At 48.5% G+C, this 24,494-nt stretch overlaps 2 protein-coding genes across 2 annotated transcripts in view; both read right to left on the bottom strand.

Moving 5' to 3' along the window:
• Window positions 1-24,494, bottom strand: part of lin52 (lin-52 DREAM MuvB core complex component) — a 123,830-nt gene that overhangs the window by 25,882 nt on the left and 73,454 nt on the right. The gene's annotated exons all lie outside the window — the stretch shown is intronic.
• exd1 (exonuclease 3'-5' domain containing 1) lies at window positions 17,910-21,967 on the bottom strand. The gene is made up of 11 exons (XM_062469958.1): window positions 21,644-21,967; window positions 21,386-21,454; window positions 21,252-21,285; window positions 21,060-21,136; window positions 20,885-20,958; window positions 20,685-20,771; window positions 20,445-20,549; window positions 19,973-20,053; window positions 19,706-19,849; window positions 19,437-19,625; window positions 17,910-19,266 (listed from the first exon to the last, which is right to left on the bottom strand). The coding sequence occupies exons 1-11, from the start codon at window positions 21,771-21,773 to the stop codon at window positions 18,253-18,255; spliced, it is 2,004 nt and encodes a 667-aa protein (XP_062325942.1). The 5' UTR covers window positions 21,774-21,967; the 3' UTR covers window positions 17,910-18,252.

Genomic DNA, 24,494 nt, shown 5'->3' with positions numbered 1-24,494 from the left:
CTTATCTTTACTGGTCATGTGATACCCCTCCACACGATAACTGGAGTAAGATCGCATTTAGCTGAGCAGAACTCCACAACCCCTCTTCCTTCTGATCCTAACATACTGCCTTGTTCTAGTTAGACAATACTTTCAGCATCAGATATGGGATAGTGTACTTTAGATTTTTCTGGTATCAGTACTTCACTATTTATTTTTCTGAAAAGTTTTCTGAAAAAGTTTGAAAATGTATCCACTTTTCCCCAAGAATATTTAAAAATAAAAGTTTTGAAAGGTTGATAAAAAATGTTTTACAAAACGTTTCAAAAGGCAGAAAAAAACAAACAAATAAAGGTACGTTATGGATGAGACAGAAGGAGTTAGCGATGTCGACATGACTGAGAATAGAGACATTCCGGATCACCTATGGCCATATATGAGGGAGATGTTCGAAATTGTCTCTGTCAAAAAGTATTCCTGGCAAATGTGTTGAGTATATTTTTGTATTAATGTATTAATATGATGTAAAGTCCAGATACCTGCGTGACACTAAAACAGGTATAGTAATGGCTATCTTTTACTTAAGTATATGTCAGTCCACACAGAGTCCACATGAGTATCTATACTTCGACTGAGGAGGATGTGTGTACTTCTGCCATCTCTGGTCAGCATTGGCACCATCACATTCAGAGGGGCTTCTGGCCACAAAGGAAAGTTCATGGAGATCAGTGTTGGAACATGCTTCCAGTTCCACTAATAGAGGAGGAGACGTTTAAGGGGTATGGTTCGAAACGTTCACTAGAAATATGTAGAGAGAATGATGAGATGAGAGATTGGGCGAGGTAGAGCTAGCCTTGGAGACAGTGAGAGAAAGGCAGAGAGAGAGAGAGAGAGGAGGAAACAGAGGAGAGAAAGAAATTGAGAGAAAGAGAGAGGGAAGGAGACAGTGTGAGAGAGAGGGAGGTAGAGAGACAGTGAGGGAGAGAGAGAGGTAGAGAGAGAGAGAGGTAGAGAGACATTGAGGGAGAGGGAGGGAGAGAGGGACAGCGTCGGAGCAGTTGAGCTGATTGAGAGAGCAGGACTCAGGAAGCACCTGCTTTGGAGACAGGCTGAGTGACCCCCGCTCACATCAGGTGGCTTCCTTGTTTACGTTAATACCACCCCCCCCTCGCTCCCAGTGACCCAGCCCTCATTGGTCGCCCTCAGCCACTCCTTTTTCCACCAAGCTCATTGATCTTGAGAGGGCTCGCCACTTCCCTATTTTCTACTTTCCCACCACTCTGGAGGGAAGGAGAGGGAAGGGGAGAGAAAGAGACAGAGAGTGAAACAGAGAGATTGAAAGAGGGAAATAGAGAGAGAGGAAAGGAGAGAGGGAAAGAGGCTGGGGAGGTGTCTCGCCATATCTCACAATATTTTTCTTTCGCTCTCTCTTTTTCTCTGTCTCTCTCTCTTTTTTTCTCTGTCTGTATCTCTATCGTTTGGCCACTAGATAATGGATCTATATGTGCATCTCCCTGAGCTCTGTGTGACCTCTCACCCTGGTCTTCAGAGCGTAAACACAAAGGCCTTGAAGACAACCTCCTTCCTGTGGTCTAGTCTTGGGCTCCAGCAAAACAAGCAATCCCATCAATCAGACTGAAAGATCTCCCTGATCCCTGATCTCCCATCCCAGAGTCCCCTGTGTCACCTGTATAGCTCAACCCTCACCCAGCTGGAGCTTCGTGTTTACATTGTATTGTTAATCAGTTGCTTTTCCAGGAATCTGATTCGGACTAATACTCCCCTAGAGAAACTAACTATAATTTAAAGGTTAGGTAATCAAAAAACAATGTGTGACGGTGTGGTGCTGTAAATAATCAGTAAACAAAATTTACCTGATTGCAGTTGTAGTCTTGCACAAAAAAGGTGGGCAGTGCAAAAGTCCTGGCGGTAGTTACTCATGCTATAATAAAGCGGCCAGACATACAAACTCAGCCTCCAAAAGTCATTATTTGAGTTCTTGCTTTTTACAAGGTTTGTCTTGTTGCCGAAAGCTTTGCTTGTATCGACTGAAGGTTCCGTTGCACAGTTTATGAAGAAGCTAACGGTAGCTAACTAGCTAGCCACAGTCACAAACGTCACAAACCTGTGTGCATTAAGCTAAGTAGAACATCAGTTCAGTAGCTCGTTAGCTTCTGGGCTGTAGCCGGCTGACTTGAAGCAGCCAATGGCATTCACTGTTCATTTTTTGGATGGAATGTTTTTGGGTCAAATTTTTGGGATCTGAATTTCACCATTTGAATTTGAGCAGCCTGAGTTTTGTTCTATTTGAATTTCTGAAGCTTCAATTAAAAAATAAATAATAATTTGGATCAGAATTTTACTGTTCGAGCAACCTGAATTTCAGAACCTTGAATTTTTGGATCTGATTTTTTTTCTTTCAACGTTTTTTTTAAACGTTGAAAGAAATTCATATTTAAATTTTAAACAGGTGAATTCTGAACCAACAAAACATGTCTCTGTAAGTGAGTGTGCATATGTGGGTGTGAGAGTGTGTGTGTGTTGAAAGAGAGTAATTGCTCTGTCCCGGCCCTGCTCTGTCCTGTCAGTGGAGATCTGTTTGCCCTGGCACGCTTTGAAAGCCAGTGATGTCACAGGACTTAGTTAGCCCAGCAACATTACCATTCCCAGCACCGGTAATGACGTCTATAGATTGCTACATGTCATTATGAAACGTAATGACTTTTGGTGTATAATGTGAATATAATGAATACATGTCTTGATACCCAGAGAGAGGTAAAACAAGTCACAAACAAGCCTTCATAGAAGAGACTTCAGTCCTCGTCTCCTCGTTCTCCTCTCTCCTCCCCTCTCCTCCCCTTTCCTCCCCTCTCCTCTCCTCTCCTCACCTCTCCTCCCCTCTCCTCCCCTCTCCTCCTCTCTCCTCTCCTCCCCTCTACTCCCCTCTCCTCCCCTCTCCTCTCCTCCCCTCTCCTCCCCTCTCCTCCTCTCTCCTCTCCTCCCCTCTCCTCCCCTCTCCTCCCCTCTCCTCTCCTCCCCTCTCCTCTCCTCCCCTCTCCTCTCCTCTCCTCTCCTCTCCTCCCCTCTCCTCCCCTCTCCTCCCCTCTCCTCTCCTCTCCTCTCCTCTCCTCTCCTCCCCTCCCCTCTCCTCTCCTCCCCTCCCCTCCCCTCCCCTCCCCTCCCCTCTCCTCCCCTCTCCTCTCCTCCCCTCTACTCCCCTCTCCTCCCCTCTCCTCCCCTCCCCTCTCCTCTCCTCCCCTCTCTCTCTTCCCCTATGTGGAGTGCTCCATGGCCTCTCAGCAGGCCTGCTCTCCTTACTATCTTGTTATCTCAGCAAGTGTTTCCTGTGAGCAGCTCTCTCCTGTGTCTGACAGGTTCTGCAGCCAGTGCCGGGCCACGTCCGAGCTCTATTGTTCTTCCTATTGTGTTGTTTGAGCATTGTAAATGAGCTGGAAACGATTTGTCAGACATGAGACGGGAGAGATGGGGGGAAAAACAACAAGTAGAACAGAGGTTTGACGTAGCTTTGCAGCTGAACCATACCCCTTAAATATGTTAATGGGGCTCTCCCTAATTGCCTCAATTCAGGCCATTAAGACCTACATTATCCAGAGCTCCCAAATATAGACTAATTGGATGGAATTTTCTTGTTTTCTGCCCTCATGAGAATGTTCAGCACCACATTGTGGGGTGAACACCACATATGCTGCATTTGACATATTTCCCTGACATCCCCTGAGACGTCAGAAGCCTGAGTCTCATCCAAGTATAGACCTACTCACAACTCAGGCAGCTGGATTATGTACAGTCTCTGATTCTTTTGAGTGGCATGACATTAAGAGTTGTTAAGTCTCAGTCGTATGTGAACTTCAGTTTGGACAAATGTTTGTAAGCTTTAAAAAAAAAAATTGTCCCCCTTGTTTTTAGCGAAGGGAACACAAACTGTGTCTGCACTGTGAGAGGAGAAGGAACACCCCTGTTTATTCCGTGATCTGATTCCTATTGACCGTCAACATGACCCTCTTTAATGAGAGAATTCCTGCGACATCAGAGGATATCCACACACTTCCTAACCCTTAATCAACGCAGCGGTTGTCTCACCTGCACTCCAAAGGTCAACCGAAGGTCGGGCCTTCAGAGAGACGTCCCACATCCTCCTGAGAGCGGCTCTCTGAGACACAAGGCTTCTCCATGTAGGGAGCCAGAGGGCAACGCCCTGAGACGTCCTCTCCTGCATCCTTCTGCCTCGCTCGCCGGCCAAAGAACATTCCTCACTCTTAAAAGTATATCCTCCCCTGCTTTTCTGTCAAACTCTTCCCTTCCCCAAGCCCGTGCGAGCCCTCCTTGCGCGGGGCAGAGTTCCCAGGGACGGGATCGACCCCAGGGAGCTCTGGGGGTGACACGGAGCAGAGCATGACAAGAAAATAAAGGTCTCCGAGCGTCCATGCAGTAAAGGGAAACATGCTATAAAGCATGTCCACATGAGGCTGGTGTGACATGGGAACCATCCAGCCCTGCTCCGGGCCCAGATCTCCGTGTAGCTGCCCCAGGACAGGGCCTCTGGGTCACCGTGGACCCTCCTTCACTCTGCCAGCTGGACTCCTCTGCTACCTCACACCACACAGACCTCCTCTCTCTCCATTGCTGGGAACGGGCTAAGTTAAGAACACAGCCTTGAGATCAGCCCTGATACATGTGAGTGGACATCAGCACTCAGGCCTCTGAGACGATGCCAAACAACGCTACAAACGTTTAGCTGAAATTGCTTTGATAAGGAAAGAGGCCGGAAGAGTTCCTTGCAGCGGTCGAGAACATGAAATGTGGCTCGGATTCGAAAGAGAACCACCTCCCCTCTCTGTAAAATAGCTGTTTCTCTGCAACCGTGGAGGAAATCAAATATCCACTAGTAAGATCCTTTATTATAAAAGACTGGATTGTTTCCTAGCTGGGACTGTTTATGTGAAGCCAGGCAAATGTTTGCTTTAAATTATGTCACAATGTATTGAGGGCGTGGTTTCTGTATTTTTTTGCAGGAAGGAACAATATGTTTGATTGGGAACAAGTGTGCATTTGTTTAGTTTAGCAACTCTTGATTTCCTGTGAGAACAGCCAAACACAAGCGGACATGTAAACTGCTGCTTATCTCTGGAACAATGGATCTATATACCGTATCTGACTCCATCAATCACACTGCCTCATTTGGAGCTGTTTTGTTTTTTTCATCTTGGAAAAAACACTTCCCTGTACCTTTGTGAATGCAGCCACCCTATGAATACGAGACCTCAACCCACTATTAAATAATGGATCATGTGTTTCTGAGCATGAATGCTCCTAACTTCTCAAGCTTCTTGTTCCCACATGCACCTGTCCCTCTGAACTACTCTCCTCTTCTTGGTTCTGGTGTCTGGAGCCAGGGCCCCAGGGAAGTGTGAGGGGGGAGAGACCCGACACAAGCTGGGCGTGTGACGGGGGAGAGACCCGACACAAGCTGGGCGTGTGACGGGGGAGAGACCCGACACACGCTGGGCGTGTGACGGGGGAGAGACCCGACACAAGCTGGGCGTGTGACGGGGGAGAGACCCGACACAAGCTGGGCGTGTGACGGGGGAGAGACCCGACACAAGCTGGGCGTGGGACGGGGGAGAGACCCGACACAAGCTGGGCGTGTGACGGGGGAGAGACCCGACACAAGCTGGGCGTGGGACGGGGGAGAGACCCGACACAAGCTGGGCGTGTGACGGGGGAGAGACCCGACACACGCTAGGACCAGGGGAAAGATGCCCGTCCTCCTGGACTTCACTCTCACACAAACACTTATTGTTCCTCAATCGCTTCACGGCTACTCAAGCCAGACCCCCGTTACCATGGAAGCACGCTTTTGGAGGGAAATACGGCGCTGGGACAATATTAAAGAGCTGTTTTTCTGGGTGTTGGAAGCCCGCTCTGTTTGTTGGCTGCTCTCCGCAGGCTGCAGGTGTGTCTGGAGGAAAACAAACACATTCAAATGAGGCCTGTGGGTTTGGCTCGGCCCGCGCTGGACAGCTCACGATGTGGACCACAGTCTGCCTCAGATGGCGCCAGGAAGCCGCTCTGCAGATGCAAATTTCGCTGGACAGCAAAAACGGGGCAGTTCAGAGCAGGGAAACATCAAATCAACAAAAGAGCCAGTGATTGTTCACCGTTATCACATTCTCTCTGACAGTTACAGTTCTTGGTCTTTTCAGTGTTCATAGCGGCAGCATGTTGTTAAAGTCTGAAGGGAAAAGTACACCTTTTGAAAAACATTGATGAGTTTTGACCATTCAGAAATCATTAAACAACTGAACAAACCGATTTGTAAACATGAAATGAATCCCCCGGCTGTATGATGAACAGTATCCTGCATTCACGTGCAGATAACTGTCCTGATCTGCACTGAAGCCTCAGTATAATCCCATCAGCTCTAACGGGCCCCTCCTATCGCTGGTCATACATCTCAATGATGTGTTATGGGAACTGCATACCTCTGCTCTCATTTCATTCAGAAGTGCTGGTTTCCCTGTTTCATGACTCAAGCTACAGCTCAATTCTCATATTTTGTCTTCGATGATGTCATCCGCCCCTCGTTCCCCAGTGGCACACTGACCAGTGTGGTAGGTGTGGTGCTGTGTGATGACACGTTCGCCACGGCGACGCTGACTCAGAAGGAGATGCTGGGGTCTTCCCGCTCCGCTTCCACACCCTCCTCCTGGGTATCATCTCCCGCTTCGACACGTTCGTAGAGTCGCAGGACTTTGTCACTGTCGCGGAACACAATGCACATTGTTCTCTCTGGTTCCCTGGCTGACAACCAGAGAACTATAGACGGCACGATGGCTTCTGATATTTTAATGGGGATTGTTGTTCACAAGAAGCTTGTACGATTGTGCGTAAGTGTATCTGAGAGTGTGTGTGTGTCCAGGAAGAGTTCATTCTGTGTGATGTTGTGTCACGGCCCTTCCCTGCTGAGCCTGGTTCCCTCTCCGCTGTGTTCCCACAACCCTCTGTCACTCCCCTCTGCCTGCCTGCCTCCCTCCCTCCCTCTCTCCCTCCCTGCCTGTTTGCCTGCCTGCCTGCCTGCCTGCCTGCCTGTCTGCCTGTTTGCCTGCCTGCCTGCCTGCCTGTTTGTCTGCCTGCCTGTCTGCCTGCCTGCCTGCCTGCCTGCCTGCCTGCCTGCCTGCCTGCCTGCCTGTTTGTCTGCCTGTCTGTCTGTCTGCCTGCCTGCCTGCCTGCCTGCCTGCCTGCCTGCCTGCCTGTCTGCCTGCCTGCCTGTCTATCACCAAGCCCCCAGCCTGATACAGGTAATATACCTGGAATCCTTTCCTTTCTCCTCCGTATGCCTCATGCAGTGCAGTGCTGTTCTGTCACAGGGAACAGCCATGGCCTCCTTACAGGGCTCTGCCATGTTCTGTCACAGGGAACAGCCATGGCCTCCTTACAGGGCTCTGCCATGTTCTGTCACAGGGAACAGCCATGGCCTCCTTACAGGGCTCTGCCATGTTCTGTCACAGGGAACAGCCATGGCCTCCTTACAGGGCTCTGCCATGTTCTGTCACAGGGAACAGCCATGGCCTCCTTACAGGGCTCTGCCATGTTCTGTCACAGGGAACAGCCATGGCCTCCTTACAGGGCTCTGCCACAGCTGGCCCCCATGCTGAGCGACCAACCCAACACAAACTGAAAATGTGACATGATTCGGGTGGTTGCGACTGGCTGCTTGGAGACCCGCTTTATCTTTGAGAACTGGAGTATTTCTAAAACGTCTGGATTTCCCTCCAATGCCCTCAAACGTAAGAGGGCACGCCCTGTCTATCTAAGATTTTGCGAGGAGCCTGTCTGTCACACACAAAAGCACATTCTGATGAAGGACCGGCCATGCTCGTCTCAGAAGCCCGGTGTGGCCCTGGTTGCAGGAAGTGAGTAACAGTCCATCAGCAGGCCAGATCTCCACTATTAAATCAGGTTTTTGGGGAGTCACCCATCTGCAGGAGTTCACACTGCTTCATGCACGGCTTCAGCTCTCTAATCACCTCACAGACATCATGTCCTGGAATGGACCGCTGGTATAATCCTGCTCGTTAACGCAGAACATTATACATCATTACAAGGGAACGAGATGTAATCTATCATAATTTTGAGCCAAATCGGGTTATTCTATTATGAGGCATTGAGCTCGATCTAGTGTGCAGACACAAATGTACTGTACTGCTCCGCAAAACTCAGAAATGGCAGCTACAAGTTAAGATTTACTCAAAATAAAAATGTATTGGCTATTTTGATTACGGAAACCTGTTTTTGAGTGTACTATCCCTTTAACTTTGAAAACAATGGTAGACAGTGACAGTGGACAGTGATCTGTAGCTGTAAGGGAGAGGTGAGTTCTGGGTGTAATTAACTCCTACACACAACTCTGTCCACAATGCTGTTTTCACACTAACCGTTATACTTCAACACGATTCTCGAAAGAACAGTGCAGAACAATCCACTGCTGCCCCCATCCCGTCCTCTGGACTGTCTGCAGGGAAACATAGGGGTCAGATGGCTGAGCGGTTAGGGAATCGGGCTATTAATCAGAAGGTTGCTGGTTCGATTCCTGGCCGTGCAAAATGACGTTGTGTCCTTGGGCAAGGCACTTCACCCTACTTGCCTCGGGGGAATGTCCCTGTACTTACTGTAAGTCGCTCTGGATAAGAGCGTCTGCTAAATGACTAAATGTAAACACTCAGGACTGATGACGGACAGGCTGAAGCGCCATCTTACACATACACACAATCAGCCGATTACCTCAGGCTCTGGCAAATTGAGATGAACGATCTTGGGCTGTTCATTGCGGTGATAAGATAGGAAACCCTATTAGTCTCTGTTAGAAGTTCTTAACAAGCTCATCTCCTCTTTCATACTGTCTCCTGAATGTATTTCATCTGTTGTGGGACTGAGGGACAGTGTGTGGAACGGCTCCGGGCGTCACACTCTCACTCTCTCTTTCTCTCACATACTCTCACACTCTCTTTCACTAATACATTCTCACACTCTTTACACACTCTCTCACACACGCACACTCTCTCTACACACTCTCCATACACTCTGTCACATTCACTCTACATACTCTCTCACCCACACTCTCTCACACTCATTCTCTTACACAAACTCTCACTCTTACGCACACTCTCTTACACACAAACTCTCACACACTACACACACTGCAGCGGGAGCATCTTACTGTTTACTTACAGTCCTCCACCATGTCTTGAATCTCCATCTCAACCCTGATAAAATGGAGAAGTGTCCGACAGCAGTCAGCATGGTTGGTCTTCAGAGAGCAGCGCTAATGAACCACTCCACTTCATCCTCATTATACCAGCAGCACCACCAAAACACTGCTCTCATTAAAGCCAACCATTGTGTCTACACAACAGTTAGAGGCCATTTTGCCTTCCCCATTAGAGGACAAAGAGAGGGGAGGTAAAACAGTTTACCCACAAATCTCCCTGGGTGTGTCCACTGGTTCCCTCACGCATTCAGACGGGAACGGAAGGACCATCTGCTCTTTTCATCCAACCCCACCCTCACAAACCCTCCTTTCACCCCACCACACATCCACCCGCTCCAACACCACCGACCAGAAGACCGGTTGACCGAACCCCCTCCCACACAGGACCCTTCATCCCTCTGATGGGCGAAAGGTGCTCACAAGGGGACCACTGGAGTTAGAGAGAGTCTGGTTCCACGATCTGTGTTCCAGCATGAAAGCCAGAGCTCTCTCTGCTCTCTCATCTCCCACTGGCAGAGACAGGAAACTGTGCACTGAGGGACACCTGGACTGTGTCACATTTGGCAGTGCCACGGGACCAGCCCCTACAGGCCAACGGGCAGCTGCTTTTGCCCTGCTGAGGCCGGACAGGAGTGGCCAGATAACATTTACACACGTGATGAACTGACTGGGCAAGAGATGCAGCTATTAGACTGATTAGATCTCATTTGAATCAATCTTAACCGAAGGGTGAATTAGACAAGAGAGGTTGATGTAGATGTAGAAATGTTCAGATTGTGAGCTAGCTTCTCTCTCTCTCTCTCTCTCTCTCTCTCTCTCTCTCTCTCTCTCTCTCTCTCTCTCTCTCTCTCTCTCAGTGCCTGTGTTTGGGGATGCTAGAAACTCGTTTGTTCCATTCTGGGTTTCAGGTTTCCTTCCTCCAGAGACTGTCCATCCTTCCCAGACGTTCCGGGGTTGGCAGAGTCTCCAGTCCTCCATCCTTCCTCTTCTCCCTGACGTCCCGTCGAGAAGTTAGGGGACACTTGCAGGGCCCTGTGGTCCTGCTGTGGCGTGTCTTCTGGCGTGGGCTCTGAACAGCTACACACAGCGCCCACGTGGCTGTTTGAAGACGCACCAGGTGGGGCCAAACAAACACACATTAAATCTGGGATTTTTGATGAATATTCACACACAGCTGTCTGTGACGGGGAGATAACAGCTGGTGTTCCAGGGCCCCGCTGATGTCCCAGCGCCACGCCTGGACACAAGCCCTGGCACCTGGGCCCCGCAGGGGCCCCGCTGGGCCCCGCTGGGCTGGCAGACCTGGGGGCCAGAGCCAGGCTCACACACAGCCTCGGGAATCCCCAGCCCCGCTCTGACGTTTACACGCAGGAGGTCAAAGACTCAATCCTCTTCCTCCAGAGGCCAGTGTGGGCCAGTCAGGCTGCTGGTTGGACAGCTTCATTCAGCCACCTCAGATGGTTGAGTAAAAATAAACAGATGAAGATGGAGATATGTTGAAACATGTTTTCATTTGTTATGAGTTGTGGGCAAACTTTTCACTGTCGTAAATCAAACAGGGAGCTGTCTAATCTCCTGTGTGGAGCAGTGTGACCCCGATTGGAGGCAGTGCTGTTTGACTGCTACTGTGGCAAGGCAGGTGTTAACACAGATGGCATTGCTTGTTGTATCACGTTGGGTTTCCCAGTTAAGGCTTTTGTTAAGGGGTTCTGACAATGAAGTACATAGCAAATTGAATTGAATTTGTGTTAATTTAATTAAATCGTAAGGACGTGTTCATTACTTTAGCTGTGTGTGGGAGGAGAGGAACAACGCTGATTGGCTGCTCCTGGCACCAGTCTGTCTTGTTGCCTGTGAACCTGAGATTTTTTCATAAAAAAAAAAAAAAATTCATTACATCTGAATGTCAGACAGGCTTAAAGCGGCATTTACTTGTTCCCCGAGCGAGATCAATCAAATTTGCCCTTTTTAATTGCAAAACGTAATCTCTCACACTAATCCAATGGGTTTGCCACAACAAGTATTGTAAAAATGGTCTGGTGAGTTGGTAGGGAGAGAAAGCTTTCCTGGCAGGTCGGAGGGGTTTGTGTTCAGTGTGGCTGGCGTGGTCGCCTCGCCGACAGCCTGCTGGTTGGCCCTGGCAACATGGCATCATCCTGCCTGGTTGTCAGAGTGCCAGGCCCAGACTGCAGCTGCCAGGAGAACCCAGCAGGCACTAATTTAGCCAGCCACAGGAAGCCCTCTCACACCCCCTCTCCCCCCAGTCCTTCCCTGTGGCAACACCCACCCCGCTCTCTGTCAAACACACACACACACACAAACACACACTCACTCACGACATAATGATGCCAAACTTGCCAGAACCTAATCTCCCATCTTTTTAATCAAAGACATTTGTAGCCAAGGACGCTGCCAATAACGAGATGACTAATTACCAGAAATGCTGGTGAACAAACACCTTGTTCTGTGACCAACACTGCCCTTCATCGACCCTGAAAAACCCACAAAGCTTTTTGAAGCATATTTACCACAGAATCCAGTCATTGATGTTTTGATGTGAGCAGTGACAGGAATCCTGAAAAGCAGAATCATTGAAAAAACAGTCAAACAAATCCATTCACAGCTTCATAAATGTTGTCCGCAAGATCGCCTTTGACACGTGTCAACCATTGCGCACGATTGCGTGTGAATTATGAATGTCCCTCTTGTTTTGTCATGGGGTCCTGTGGTGGAGGAAGGCCTCCACGCCCTGGGGACCCGCAGGCAGTGGCAGACCCCTCATTCACAGCCCCCTCGTTCAGCTGCGAGGATGATTGTTCTGGAGAAACTCTGTTTGGATCCAGCTGGGTCTTTGGCCTGCTCCTCTGAACTCAGGTTGGGATGGGAAGGACTTTTGTTGCCCCCGGTGCAGAGGCTCCTTGGTGCCGGGTTGTGGGGTCCGAAAATAGATTTTGTACAAACACAAATGCATTGACAACTTCGATACACATAAGCCTGTTTATCCTTCTACTTTGTAGGTATCCATATTTTTCGCTTGGGGGAATCCTTCACGGTGGAAACAGGACGGGTGGACAGTTGCCAGGCCAGCACGCTGTGGAAGCATTCAGGCCGCAGTGTGAACATGCCCTCAAACAGCCCCAGCGGAGGCCAGTGTGCAGGTTGGCTCTGTGGTGTCAAGGTGTCGTTCCCGAGGCCCGCCCCGCCCCCCCGCCCTCCACACACACCTCATCTGCTCCTTCACCTGGCTCCCAGGCTGCCGCACTTGCCCCTTTTACACAGAAATCCCGCTGGTTTTGCCTGTTTCCACTGAACCACAGAAAGCAAAACCCTGCCTTGTGTTTGATGTTAGACAGCATGCCGGCCTTCTGGAATCAGAGGCACGACATTAGCGTTGTTCCTAGTGTGTGTGATCGGCTGTGTTAACCCTTGTGTTATCTTCGGGTCATTCTGACCCATCAGTCATTGTGACCCACCGTCGTATTGCGACAAATTTACCGCATACAAAGACAAAGTGAAGCATTTTCTTTTAACAGCTAGGCTGTCTCAGACCCCCCACATTGCAAAGGTTAAAAGAAAATTATTTTAATTTGTTTTTGTATTGGGTAAAATTGGGTAAACACAACGATGGTTCGTTATGAACCTTTGGGTCATGTGACCCGAAGGCAGCACGAGGGTTAAAGGGGCTAGTGTCTCTGAGCACGTTTGATCTGGCTGAAGGTCACAAGATGGCTTCCTGTACCTGCCGGAGAGCCTCTCTAGGCCCCTGCCTGCTCTTCCCTAGAAAGCCTGTGCTGTACAGACCAATGTGTGTGTGTGTGTTTGTTTAACCTGTAACTGCACGTTTAAAATGTGTTTTAAGTTGAAGAGGCCTGGACAGAACTCTTCAGCCCAACTCGTCCTACACACTGAAGTTGTACATCCCATCCGTCCTTTACTGGCCCTGTCTATTGCTGTTTATGTTGTTGCCAAAAAACACACAGTGCTTCTTCTCTCGAGCACAGAGCAACACACACCCTGCATATCTTCAGTGGCGTATGGTTAAATATTGATGCTGTGCTTTCTGCTCATACATGTCCTGCGTGAGTGGCCATCTGGTCTGGTTGTCCTGTCAGACGTGAAATATTCATCCCCTCCCTGGCCAACATGAACAGCAATACACACAGGGGGCTACTGCTCTCGTTACTTCAGAGAGGAGGGGGGTTTGTGCATGCATGTGTGTGTAGTGCGTGTGTGTAGTGTAGTGTATCATTAGTGTATGTGGGTAAGTGTGTGTGTATATGTGTGAGTGAGTGTTTTTGTGTGTGTTTGTGTGTGTGTGTGAAAAAGAAAGGGATCCTATGGATGGGCTGGTCCTGAACGGATCATCCTGGCAGATGGATGGTGTGTTATGCCCTACTGTAGAATGCAGAGGGACTCAGCAAGCTGGTAACTGATCACATGGCCTGTTGTCTCCGGGGGTTCAAGGGATTACATGGACATACACAATGGAGTTGAAAACACGAAGTGTCTTTAATTTTCAGCAACAGCAGAGATCCAGATCCACACCTCCTGACCGCTAGCCTGTCAGCTAGCGGTCGTCTCCTCGTCTTGTCCACTCCTCAGGTGAAGCCCTGATCAGCACTCCCAAGTCCCCAACAGACCAATCAGATCACCCTCTGCTGAGTGATCCTGCACGTCACAGCGCCGGGCCGACCGAGCGCCCCAGAGGACATGCGGTGGACTAACGAGCAGGCGTGGTGGAACAGCTGAAGTCAGGGATTATCCTGGAGGACCTTATCATCTGGTCCTGCTTGCCATCGCACAAACCGACCCGTCACTGGGGACATATTTGAAGAGCGCACACACGCTGTGTTCTGGTCAATCAGCCAAACTCTGCTCTCAGCTTCTCGCCACTTGCTCAATCTGTTTACTGACCAGCGAACAAACAGGTGTGCTCAGGATTGCAAAAAATTCTAATTAAATCTAGATGACAATAACATTAGGGAGGAGCTTAAAGAAGGGGTGGGGTTAACCATCCTTCATGATGAATAATTCATCATATCCTATTAATTATGAACCAATCAGTAACCTGACACCAGTGGGAAGGGTTGCTGGTTGAGTGGGACCATAGACTCAGCCTCATGAACATCAGTCTACTTGCCTCCCAGTGTTGCTGGTAACCAGAGAACCTTGAGGATTGTGGTTAAATAGAACAATGAAACTGAGAGCCACAATAACAACTGTGTTGGGTCAGTCACTCTGGGTCAGTCACACTGTGGACACAGGCTCCGTTGGTCTGTCACTGGGTCAGTCACTCTGGGTCAGTCACACTGGGTCAGTCACACTGGGTCAGTCACTCTGGGTCAGTCACACTGGGTCAGTCACACTGGGTCAGTCACACTGTGGACACAGGCTCCGTTGGTCTGTCACTGGGTCAGTCACTCTGGTGGTCAGTAAAGCGGTTTGTGGCGTGTGTGTTGATCCCTCCTGTGTGAAGCTTGCTGCTGCTCCCGGGTTTGCCACGCTAGACAAACACACCTCTGGTTTCTCATTACCATCAATAGAAAAGAACTTGTTGCAGCAGATCTGCGTCATCTGTACAGTACACACCAATATTTGATTTGATATTTATTTTTTTACCCACATTAAGACTTCCTCTCAACATTTCTTGTTATCTTTCTACGGAAAGTCACAACAATCCTATTAAGGTGGAAGCTCTGTTTTGGGATGTGCAAACACAGCTGGAACTCAAACGTTTGTGTTTATGTCTGTTGGCTACCTTTTCCGACTAGACACTAAAAATAACCTTGCACATCCTGCCTTGATGTTAAAGGTATAGTCATCTTCCCTCAGAGACACAGGCTGTGTCTGAAGTTAGGAGGGGGGGTGGGGGGGTGAGGAGGGGGGGGGAGCCGTGACTACCGTGCGACAAGCGCTCTGTTCCTTCCTCTTGGGCCTGAGAAACAGGAAGTGAAGCTCATAAGGCATTATTGTGACGGACAGGAAATGCAAGGTCTTCTAAAATAAGAGTCCCTCTCCACCAGTCAATGACAGGACTCTACCTTGAACAGTCCTGTGGGAGGTCTCTCTTCTGGAGCCTTCAGGGTTCATGTCAAGGAAACACAGATTTGGCCTCAAAACTTCACGTCTGGAATAGGGCTTTGTGAGTCATAACCCACAGACTCATTTACATGCTTTACGCAATAAGTACAGATATGTAATTTACATTTTCAGTTCTCTCCTAATCTAAGCAATAAACGACCCTGTATAAGGTGAAAATTAACTTCAAACTGTTAACCCTTGTGCTGCCTTCGGGTCACATGACCCAAAGGTTCACAACGAACCATCGTTGTGTTTACCCAATTTTACCCAATACAAAAACAAATAAAAATAATTTTCTTTTAACCTTCGCAGTGTGGGGGGTCTGACGCATGCTTACAAAAATACAAAATTGCTTTACTTTGTTTTTGTATGCGGTAAAGTTGTCGCAATACGACGGTGGGTCACAACGACTGAGGGTCAAAATGACCCGAAGATAACACAAGGGTTAACTATGCAACATGTTCTACAGTAACAGGAGAGTAAGAACTGCGATTGATTGAATTCCTTAACATGGCTTTCACCCATTGAGACTTGGTGAGACCAACAGGAAGCCGTGTCCAGCCGTCCAGGAAGAGAGTGGAGTCAGAGGGTGAGGTGAGGCGTGTGGAGGCGTGAGGTGAGACGTATGGAGGCGTGAGGTGAGATGTGTGGAGGTGTGAGGTGAGGCGTGTGGAGGCGTGAGGTGAGACGTGTGGAGGTGTGAGGTGAGGTGTGTGGAGGCGTGAGGTGAGGCGTGTGGAGGTGTGAGGTGAGGCGTGGAGGCGCGAGGTGAGACATGTGGAGGCGTGAGGTAAGATGTGTGGAGATGTGAGGTGTGGAGGCGTGAGGTGAGGCGTGGAGGTGTGAGGTAAGACATGTGGAGGTGTGAGGTAAGACGTGTGGAGGTGCGAGGTGTGGAGGCGTGAGGTGAGGCGTGTGGAGGTGTGAGGTGTGGAGGCGTGAGGTAAGGCGTGTGGAGGCGTGAGGTAAGACATGTGGAGGTGTGAGGTGTGGAGGCGTGAGGTGAGATGTGTGGAGGTGTGGGGGCGTCAGGTCAGGCGTGTGGAGGTGTGAGGTGTGGAGGCGTGAGGTGAGGCGTGTGGAGGTGTGAGGTGTGGAGGCGTGAGGTAAGACGTGGAGGCGTGAGGTGAGATGTGTGGAGGCGTGAGGTGAGATGTGTGGAGGTGTGGAGGCGTGAGGTGAGGCGTGTGGAGGTGTGAGGTGTGGAGGCGTGAGGTAAGACTTGGAGGCGTGAGGTGAGGCGTGTGGAGGCGTGAGGTGAGACGTGTGGAGGTGTGAGGTGAGATGTGTGGAGGCGTGAGGTGAGATGTGTGGAGGTGTGGAGGCGTGAGGCGTGTGGAGGTGTGAGGTGTGGAGGCGTGAGGTAAGACGTGGAGGCGTGAGGTGAGGCGTGTGGAGGCGTGAGGTGAGATGTGTGGAGGTGTGGAGGCGTGAGGTGAGGCGTGTGGAGGTGTGAGGTGAGGCGTGTGGAGGCGTGAGGTGTGGAGGTGTGAGGTAAGACATGGAGGCGTGAGGTGAGGCGTGTGGAGGCGTGAGGAGAAGCGTGTGGAGGCGTGAGGAGAGACGTGTGGAGGCGTGAGGTGTGGAGGTGTGAGGTAAGACATGGAGGCGTGAGGTGAGGCGTGTGGAGGCGTGAGGTGAGACGTGTGGAGGTGTGAGGTTAGGCGTGTGGAGGCGTGAGGTGAGACGTGTGGAGGCGTGAGGTGAGACATGGAGGCGTGAGGTGAGGCGTGTGGAGGCGTGAGGTAAGACGGGCCTCCACAGAAGCAGTAGCAGAAGAGCTGGCTGCTTTAGAGAAAAGAGTCTTTGTGCTTCTCTCCCTCCCAGTTGATTAAAGCTCTACTTTATCTGGCCCATGCTTTCAATTAGAGGCCCTGGCACCAGCCCAAGCCTGCATGAAGATAACCATGGCAATGAGATAACCATGGCAATAAGATGTGATTAATGCAGGGTGTGTTTGTGCTGCCCCTGCCCAATGCTGTTTCACTGCATTGTTTTGTTTTAATATCCTGTTTTGGTACCAAAACCTACGTCTGGGAATGCTTTCAAAATGGCCGTGTGTGTGCGTGTAGAATCTATGTATCTGTAATATCCGCACATGGCAGCTCATTAAGGAAGCGGGTGGAAGATCCCTGGTAAGATTAGCTTTGTGTGTCTTGTAAAGCATAGCAGGTGTTGGCCACTTGTGATCATCACCATCTGAACTACATGAGTGATTAGAGCAGACTGGCAATACCAGAGTAATCACTCCCAGACCCAGGGGTTCACTCCCAGACAGCGCTAATGGCTTTCCAGTCATCTGTAATCAAAAGAACGGTCCAGGAACAATGTTTTTGCTCAATTAACAGCAAATCAATCTATGCTTTCCTTAGCTTTCAACCTCAATTAGCTTTACGGGAGAAGCCAAATCAATCTATCATCCTCAAGTAAACCCATGAAGGTTTAGAGGGGGTTAGGTTGTTTCTGATTATACTGTAGTATATGCGAAACAGTGGCAGTCAACATGGGGTTTAATCATTACTCAAGCAAACAAGGCCAAAACAGAGACAGTAACCGCAAATGTTTCCCAAACTAGTTTATTCAGAACGCAGGACCCAAAACAACTTACTTTCAAGTGAACAATTAAATCAATCAAATTAAATCGGTGAACAATGCAAACACAAATGCAAGAACACCAAATTACATATTGTTCAATATGGCATATAACAGATCAACACATTTTTTAAGTGTCTTTATGATAGACAAAACAGGTTTGTGCCTCTAACACCAACATCATAAGAAATCAAACCACACCAATGTTTGACCCGTTTTCGTTTTAGTCCCAAAACTGACTATTTACCGCCATCTACTGGACTACTGCAAACATTTCACACGGAAAACAACCTTTCACAGGGCGGGTTATTTTAGGTGTTTCTGAAGGATCTGAAGGACAGGCTGAGAGGTGAGGTGAGGGGACTGTGGAGGAGGGAGGCCCTCCCCAAGCCAGGGACATCCCCAGGCAGGGTGCTGGAGACCAGGGGCTGGACCAGCCCTCCCCTCCCCAAGCCAGGGACATCCCCAGGCAGGGTGCTGGAGACCAGGGGCTGGACCAGCCCTCCCTGGGGAGGGCTGGGGACCAGGCTGGATCTTGAGCCAGGAGAGGCCCCTGCCATCTTCCCTGGAGAGACAGGGGCTTTCTGGGTACCTCCAGGGCCCTCTGTGGGGACTTGTGCCTGGAGACAGAGGCCTTGTCCAAGGGCAGGGAAGGCTGGCAGGGAGGGTGACGCTCCACTCTGCAGGGGCCTCCCTCTGCCCATTGTGTCCAGGACTATCTCCATGAGGCCCAGGCCTCCAGCTGGAGCCGCAGGGCTGGTCGTGGACAGCTGTTTCCTGAGGATCTGCCTGGCCTCCAGGGCTGGGGTCGCTGGGTTCAGGACAGGGGGCAGGCCAGAGGCTGTCCGGATGTCTCTGGGCTGGAGACGGTCCACTGGGGCCTGGAGCCCTGATGCTGTGGGCTGGGGTTTCAGGGCTGGGGTAGCAGGGCGGTGTGGTAGGGTCTGGGCTGGAGGGGCAGGGGGGTGTGGTAGGGTCTGGGCTGGAGGGGCAGGGGGGTGTGGTGGGGTCTGAGCTGGAGGGACAGCGAGGTGTGGTGGAGTCTGGGCTGGGGGGGCAGGGGGGTGTGGTGGGGTCTGGGCTGGAGGGGCAGGGGGGTGTGGTGGGGTCTGGGCTGGGGGGGCAGGGGGGTGTGGTGGGGTCTGGGCTGGGGGGGCAGGGGGGTGTGGTGGAGTCTGGGCTGGGGGAGGGGTGTGGGCCCGGGGGTTGGAGCGCTGCAGCAGGCCCTGCTCGGTGACGGGGTACAGCTCCAGGGCTCTCTCCTGCCGCTGCCGACGGATCCACTCCAGCTCCCTCAGCTCCCCAGGAAGCTCCAGCACACAGCTCTGTCCACACACACAGATACACACACACGCACAGATACACACACAGATACAGACACACACACAGATACACACACACACAGATACACACACAGACCAGTCTTGCGTCAGATGTTCACATTTCATTTCATTTTCCAAAAACGTGTGTGTGTGTGTGTGTGTGTGTAACTTACAGTGCCGATGTGCTGAGTGTGGACAGGCTCCTGGCTGGCTCTCAGGTAGGAGTCCACCAGGCCTGTGTAATCGGCCATGAGCGCGTCCAGCAGCACCAGCCTGAGAGGCAGTAAGTGCACCACCCCCAGAGCCATGACCTTCAGCAGGGCCACGGGGCAGGGCCGCACGTACCACACCTCCGAGTCCTCCTGGACCACACACACACACACACACCATGGGTATCCAGGTCTGTCTGCTGGGCACATGCTGTCCTGGTCCTGAGTTGTACCTGCGTGATCTGGGACCTGATCCTGAGGGAGGCCAGGCCAGAGGGAGGCATCTGGAGGTGGATGCTCACCACTTCCTGCAGGGTGCTCACCCTGTCCGGGAGAGAGCCCCCGCTCTCTGAGTAGAAGCACATCACATCCGCCACCTGCAGACACGCCCACATGGATCAGGAGAGGGGAGAGGACGCGAGACATCCAGACTGCTCAGGGAAGGACGATGGATGGATTCGAAAGACACGTAAAACAAAATTGCAAGTCATCAGATGTACCTGTGTGTCAAACACGTTGGTGAGGTTGACTCCAAACTGAGCCAATAGACATGCAGTGATGCTCCTGCAGTCATGGGTGACCTGGAAAGAGTGCGCAACAGGAATACAATGCTGCTTACATTTACATTTAGTCATTTAGCGGACAATCTTATCCAGAGCGACTTACAGTAAGTACAGGGACATTCCCCCCGAGGCAAGTAGGGTGAAGTGCCCTGCCCAAGGACAAAACGTAATTTTGCTCGGCCAGGAATCGAACCGGCAACCTTCTGATTAATAGCCCGACTCCCTAACCGCTCAGCCATCTGACTCCCTCAGCCATCTGACTCCCTTACTAAACAAATGAATAAACTGACTGTGATATTGATTTGAATTTTTTATTACTATTTTTTGCTCAAATAATAGTCCCTTGGAATCAGAATCGAGTATTCAACAAAGCTGTGTAATACATACATTAGCAGCTTACTGCATTCACCTTCAGGATATGCTTATTCTCCAGGATCATAGAAAGGCCATTCTTGAAAGCTCTAACTCCAAGCAACAGGATGTCGAACAGGTACACTTTGTTCTTGGTGGCTATCTGAACAGAGTGGAGAGGATTTGTAGAATATGAAGAGTAATAAAGTTCTTCTTCTCACTCATGTTTAATCTCGGTGATTCCAGGAATATTTCTGTCTTTCTCTGGCACACACACGCACACGCACGCACACTTTACCTGTAACCAACAGAGTCTCTCATGCTGGAAAGCCCCAACTCCATCAGCTCCTAAGCCAATCACCTGTTGTTTCCGGATGTGCATCACCTTTGAGTTGAGATTTCGACCAGGTTGATGGTTAGACGTCATTCTACTGCCTACCATTTTTGTAAGTTGTGTAAAAGTTGTTATTGTAACAAAATATTAATAGATCTACTCACTGCAGGCCCAAACTTCTCATGAAACTCTTCAATGACCACAAAGTCAACATAATTCTCCTCATTATCATCATCATCTAGGAAAAGAATAATTGGTTGACATGTGAATCTTTTACACATTCATTCATTCATTGAATGATTAGTTAACCTTAACCAGAGACTGTACTGTGAGCCTCACCCAGTCTGAAGTTCTTCCTATAAGGCTGAAACTCTGCCACGGTCAGGTGACCTTCTGCTCTATGTTCACTGGCTTCCCTGCACCATACATTTACATCTAGTTTAGTAACGGCCAGGTGCTTATATATAGCCTAACGTAACAAGGTTTGTTCGTACAATCATGCCTACTCACTCAACAACACAAGCGACTTACCCCTTGTCACTCTTTGATGCATGGGGAAATTCCACTGCAAAATCGTTAGCTAGATTAGAAAATGCAACGAAACATTGCTCTTTTGCTTGCCTGATAGACTAGCAAGACAGAACAAATATGCCCCGTCACCTTACCATTTAGTATTTCATGTCCAAAGAAAAGTTTCACACCAGGGAACTTCCTCCCTCTCTTGACATCAACAACTGAAACATAAAAAACTGTAATTTCAGTTTGCTAGCTAATGTTTGTTACTTATGAGGCAAGAGGGTAACTAGCTAGTAGCTAACTATCGACTGCAGTTTTTTATCTAAATAAATGTAGGCTAATTAGTCAGATTTTGAGCTAGCTCTTGTGTGCATATTGCTAATTGATTCATGGGTTTAATTTGTTACCTTCATCCAAAACTACTGTTTTGTTGAGGTTTATCCGCTGCACGACGCCAATGAAAGTCGCTGTTTTGAGTGTTATTTTTATTTGCTTTCTTTTAAAGCTGTCTAGAAATTGGAAGTCGTCCATGGTCATTTTGGCCCGCCTTGCGTACCCTAGTACTTTGATTATCGCTTAATCGTGACAGTGTTTAGTATAGACAGTTAACTAGACCAAGAAACAAAGCTGCTTAAAGATGGCGCCCCCGGTCATTTGTATTGAAAGGCCTCAGTAGCGCAATGAGGCCAGCAAAGAGATACGGACCGTGCCGTCTTGACCTGCTGCTGGTTCTTTCGGTTATGCGCTGGGGAGGCTCGTGCACTCTCGCAACAAGCTGGCTACACGTCATACTGTGCGACAACCAGCCGCGAGCATGTAAACTTGAATTGCAGTAATCAGAAAACTGGCAGAATGGGGTACAAGTCCGATCTAAAGCAGATATCATGTGAACTTCCATGAAAATATGTGCTATCAGTACTGTATACATAGTATTCCTTTGACTTAATTTTTAGAAATATAGACTAGGCCTATTCTAGATGGAACTGACCACAATACGTTGTTCTTTTTGCTTCGTGTTCGAGGCAACTTTTCTTGACGTAAGCTAAGCAAACAAATGGAGTAGCATGCCTGCAGAGCCGGAGAGGGGTAGTCGGGTAGCCACCACCTAATCGGAAATATAATACCACCAAGATCCAGCGGGGTCATTGGGGGGAGGGGGGGGGGGGGGCAGGGTACAGTAGTTACCAACCTCTCGATCCTGACTACTTTACTCTTCAAACTGCACGTCCTTGGAACTTTCAAAAACCTTAAGAAACCTTTTTTTAAATGTATGTGTTAAACCTTTCTAAACGTTTTTCCCAAAACCTTTTTTCCAATCTTTCCAAAGTTTTTCTCCCACACACAGAGAGGGGAGAGTATGAGAAGCCTAAATAGTCAGCTGTAAATATGACTTGATCCCCAAAAAAAGTGGTTTACAGTAGTATCAGATGTACTTAAAAACCCGTTAAGGAGTAGCGTCACACATATGTGATTCTGAACATTCCAACCGACTATTTTCCGATAGACAAAAACTATATGACAAACGCTATAGTATGGCTTCAAAATTTACAATTAGGAGGCTAACAAGTAACACTAGCAGGTAGTAGCATTGCTACAAGTATTATGCTAGGTTGCTAGGTAACGGAAGCTAACTAAAACTAGCTAGCTTCCGTTTTGGAAAAATAACTCACTCCTTAAAAGGTTAAAAACATACTAAAAGTTTACCAAAGTTTGACTCCAAGAAAGGCCCCATTTTCAAATGGCGGCCGTTAGGTCGTTAATGTATTCATCCTTCCGTTTGAAGGATATTCCAAAAACAGGTTTTCCAATCATCTTTTCAATTAATTATCTCATTGCCAACAGTCTCAAACTCATGCACATTCACCTCCTTTTTGGCAACAACACCAGTTTCAATGTTTCTCAGAGATAGGTCTGGAGAGAATGGTGTGCAAACGCTAAGCTTTTCCTTGATCTTTTCTAGATCAGTGTCTTCTGAATTGCTGAAAGTTGTGAATGTAGTTGGGTTTAGTATAATGACCACCTTTATACTCAAAAACATCTATAGAGCATGCATTACTTTTATGTATTACCTTATTCAAATTGAAATGAGTGACCATTTTAGAGGGTTCATACACAGGCCTGGTATGTGTCCAAAAACACGTACTGAGTAGGAGTTACATGACAGGCTAAATCGTTTACATCTCTGGTTCACCCCAAACAAAGATAAAACCTTACAGTAATCTCACAAAATCATGTATTCCATAAGTATGTAATCATGTCAGTGCAATTTAGACAAGTCCAATGGATTCATAGACCCAGAAAACATGGGGTTAGACACCAAGATTACTTGGCTAGGTCAAATAATGAAGGAGTTGGGATATTTTAAGGGCTTTCTGCCCATCTTGGACACCATCTTGAAAATACACCTTTCTAGTGGTCAAACTTTGGTAAACTTTTAGTATGTTATTAAGGACACCTACAAAAAACAGCTGAGAAACCTTTTGTGAGAATTGTTTTAGGGTTAGATGTTTGTTTTTTTCATATATGCAGCCGCCTAAAAACAGAGTAGAGCAAAACAAAAATGTTCAACCTTTCAAAACTTTTTTTCGATTTCTGTTTTCAACCGAACTTTTTTTTTTTACTTTTTACGAAAAATATTTTTTCAACCTTTGAAAAAATAATCTGTTTTCAACCGAACTTTTTTTAGAAACTTTTTTAGAAAATATTTTTTTTCAGAAATATTGTTTAAACCTTTCAAAACGTTGTTTTCGAAAATATTTTTGCAACCTTTAAACTTTTTTTACACAGACACCCACACATAATACACCCACACAGATTCCTGGCTTCATAATTAGATGTGCTTACACACTATGTTGCAACTTGGCTACAGATCCTAGCCTACTGCATTTCTGTAAACTCTGAGGTAAAGTAATGCGGTTCCTGTTGGGTGGAGATTATCATATGGATAGGGAACAAGAGCGGCTTCAATTCTTCACTTCTACAACCACTCTGTTGAAGAGCAACAACAGAAGGTATGTCAGACATGTGACTGTTTCAGCATTGTTTCATGGCAAATATTGTGAGGTATTGGCTATTCTAATGTTTAAATATATAGTGTCAGGTGAAAATGTGTGTTAGTTGTAATATATTTACCTCGATACATATGGTAGTTATGATATCTTCAGAGATAAAAGTTTTAAGCATTTAACTCAAACTGAGTTTTGAGTGGCCTCTTCAATAAACATGAAGTGAAACTTGACTTCAACCACATGATGGCAG

This window comes from Osmerus eperlanus, chromosome 9 (genome assembly GCF_963692335.1).
Source record: "Osmerus eperlanus chromosome 9, fOsmEpe2.1, whole genome shotgun sequence".
NCBI classification, from domain to species: domain Eukaryota; kingdom Metazoa; phylum Chordata; class Actinopteri; order Osmeriformes; family Osmeridae; genus Osmerus; species Osmerus eperlanus.
This window is presented reverse-complemented; position numbering and strand designations above follow the sequence as displayed.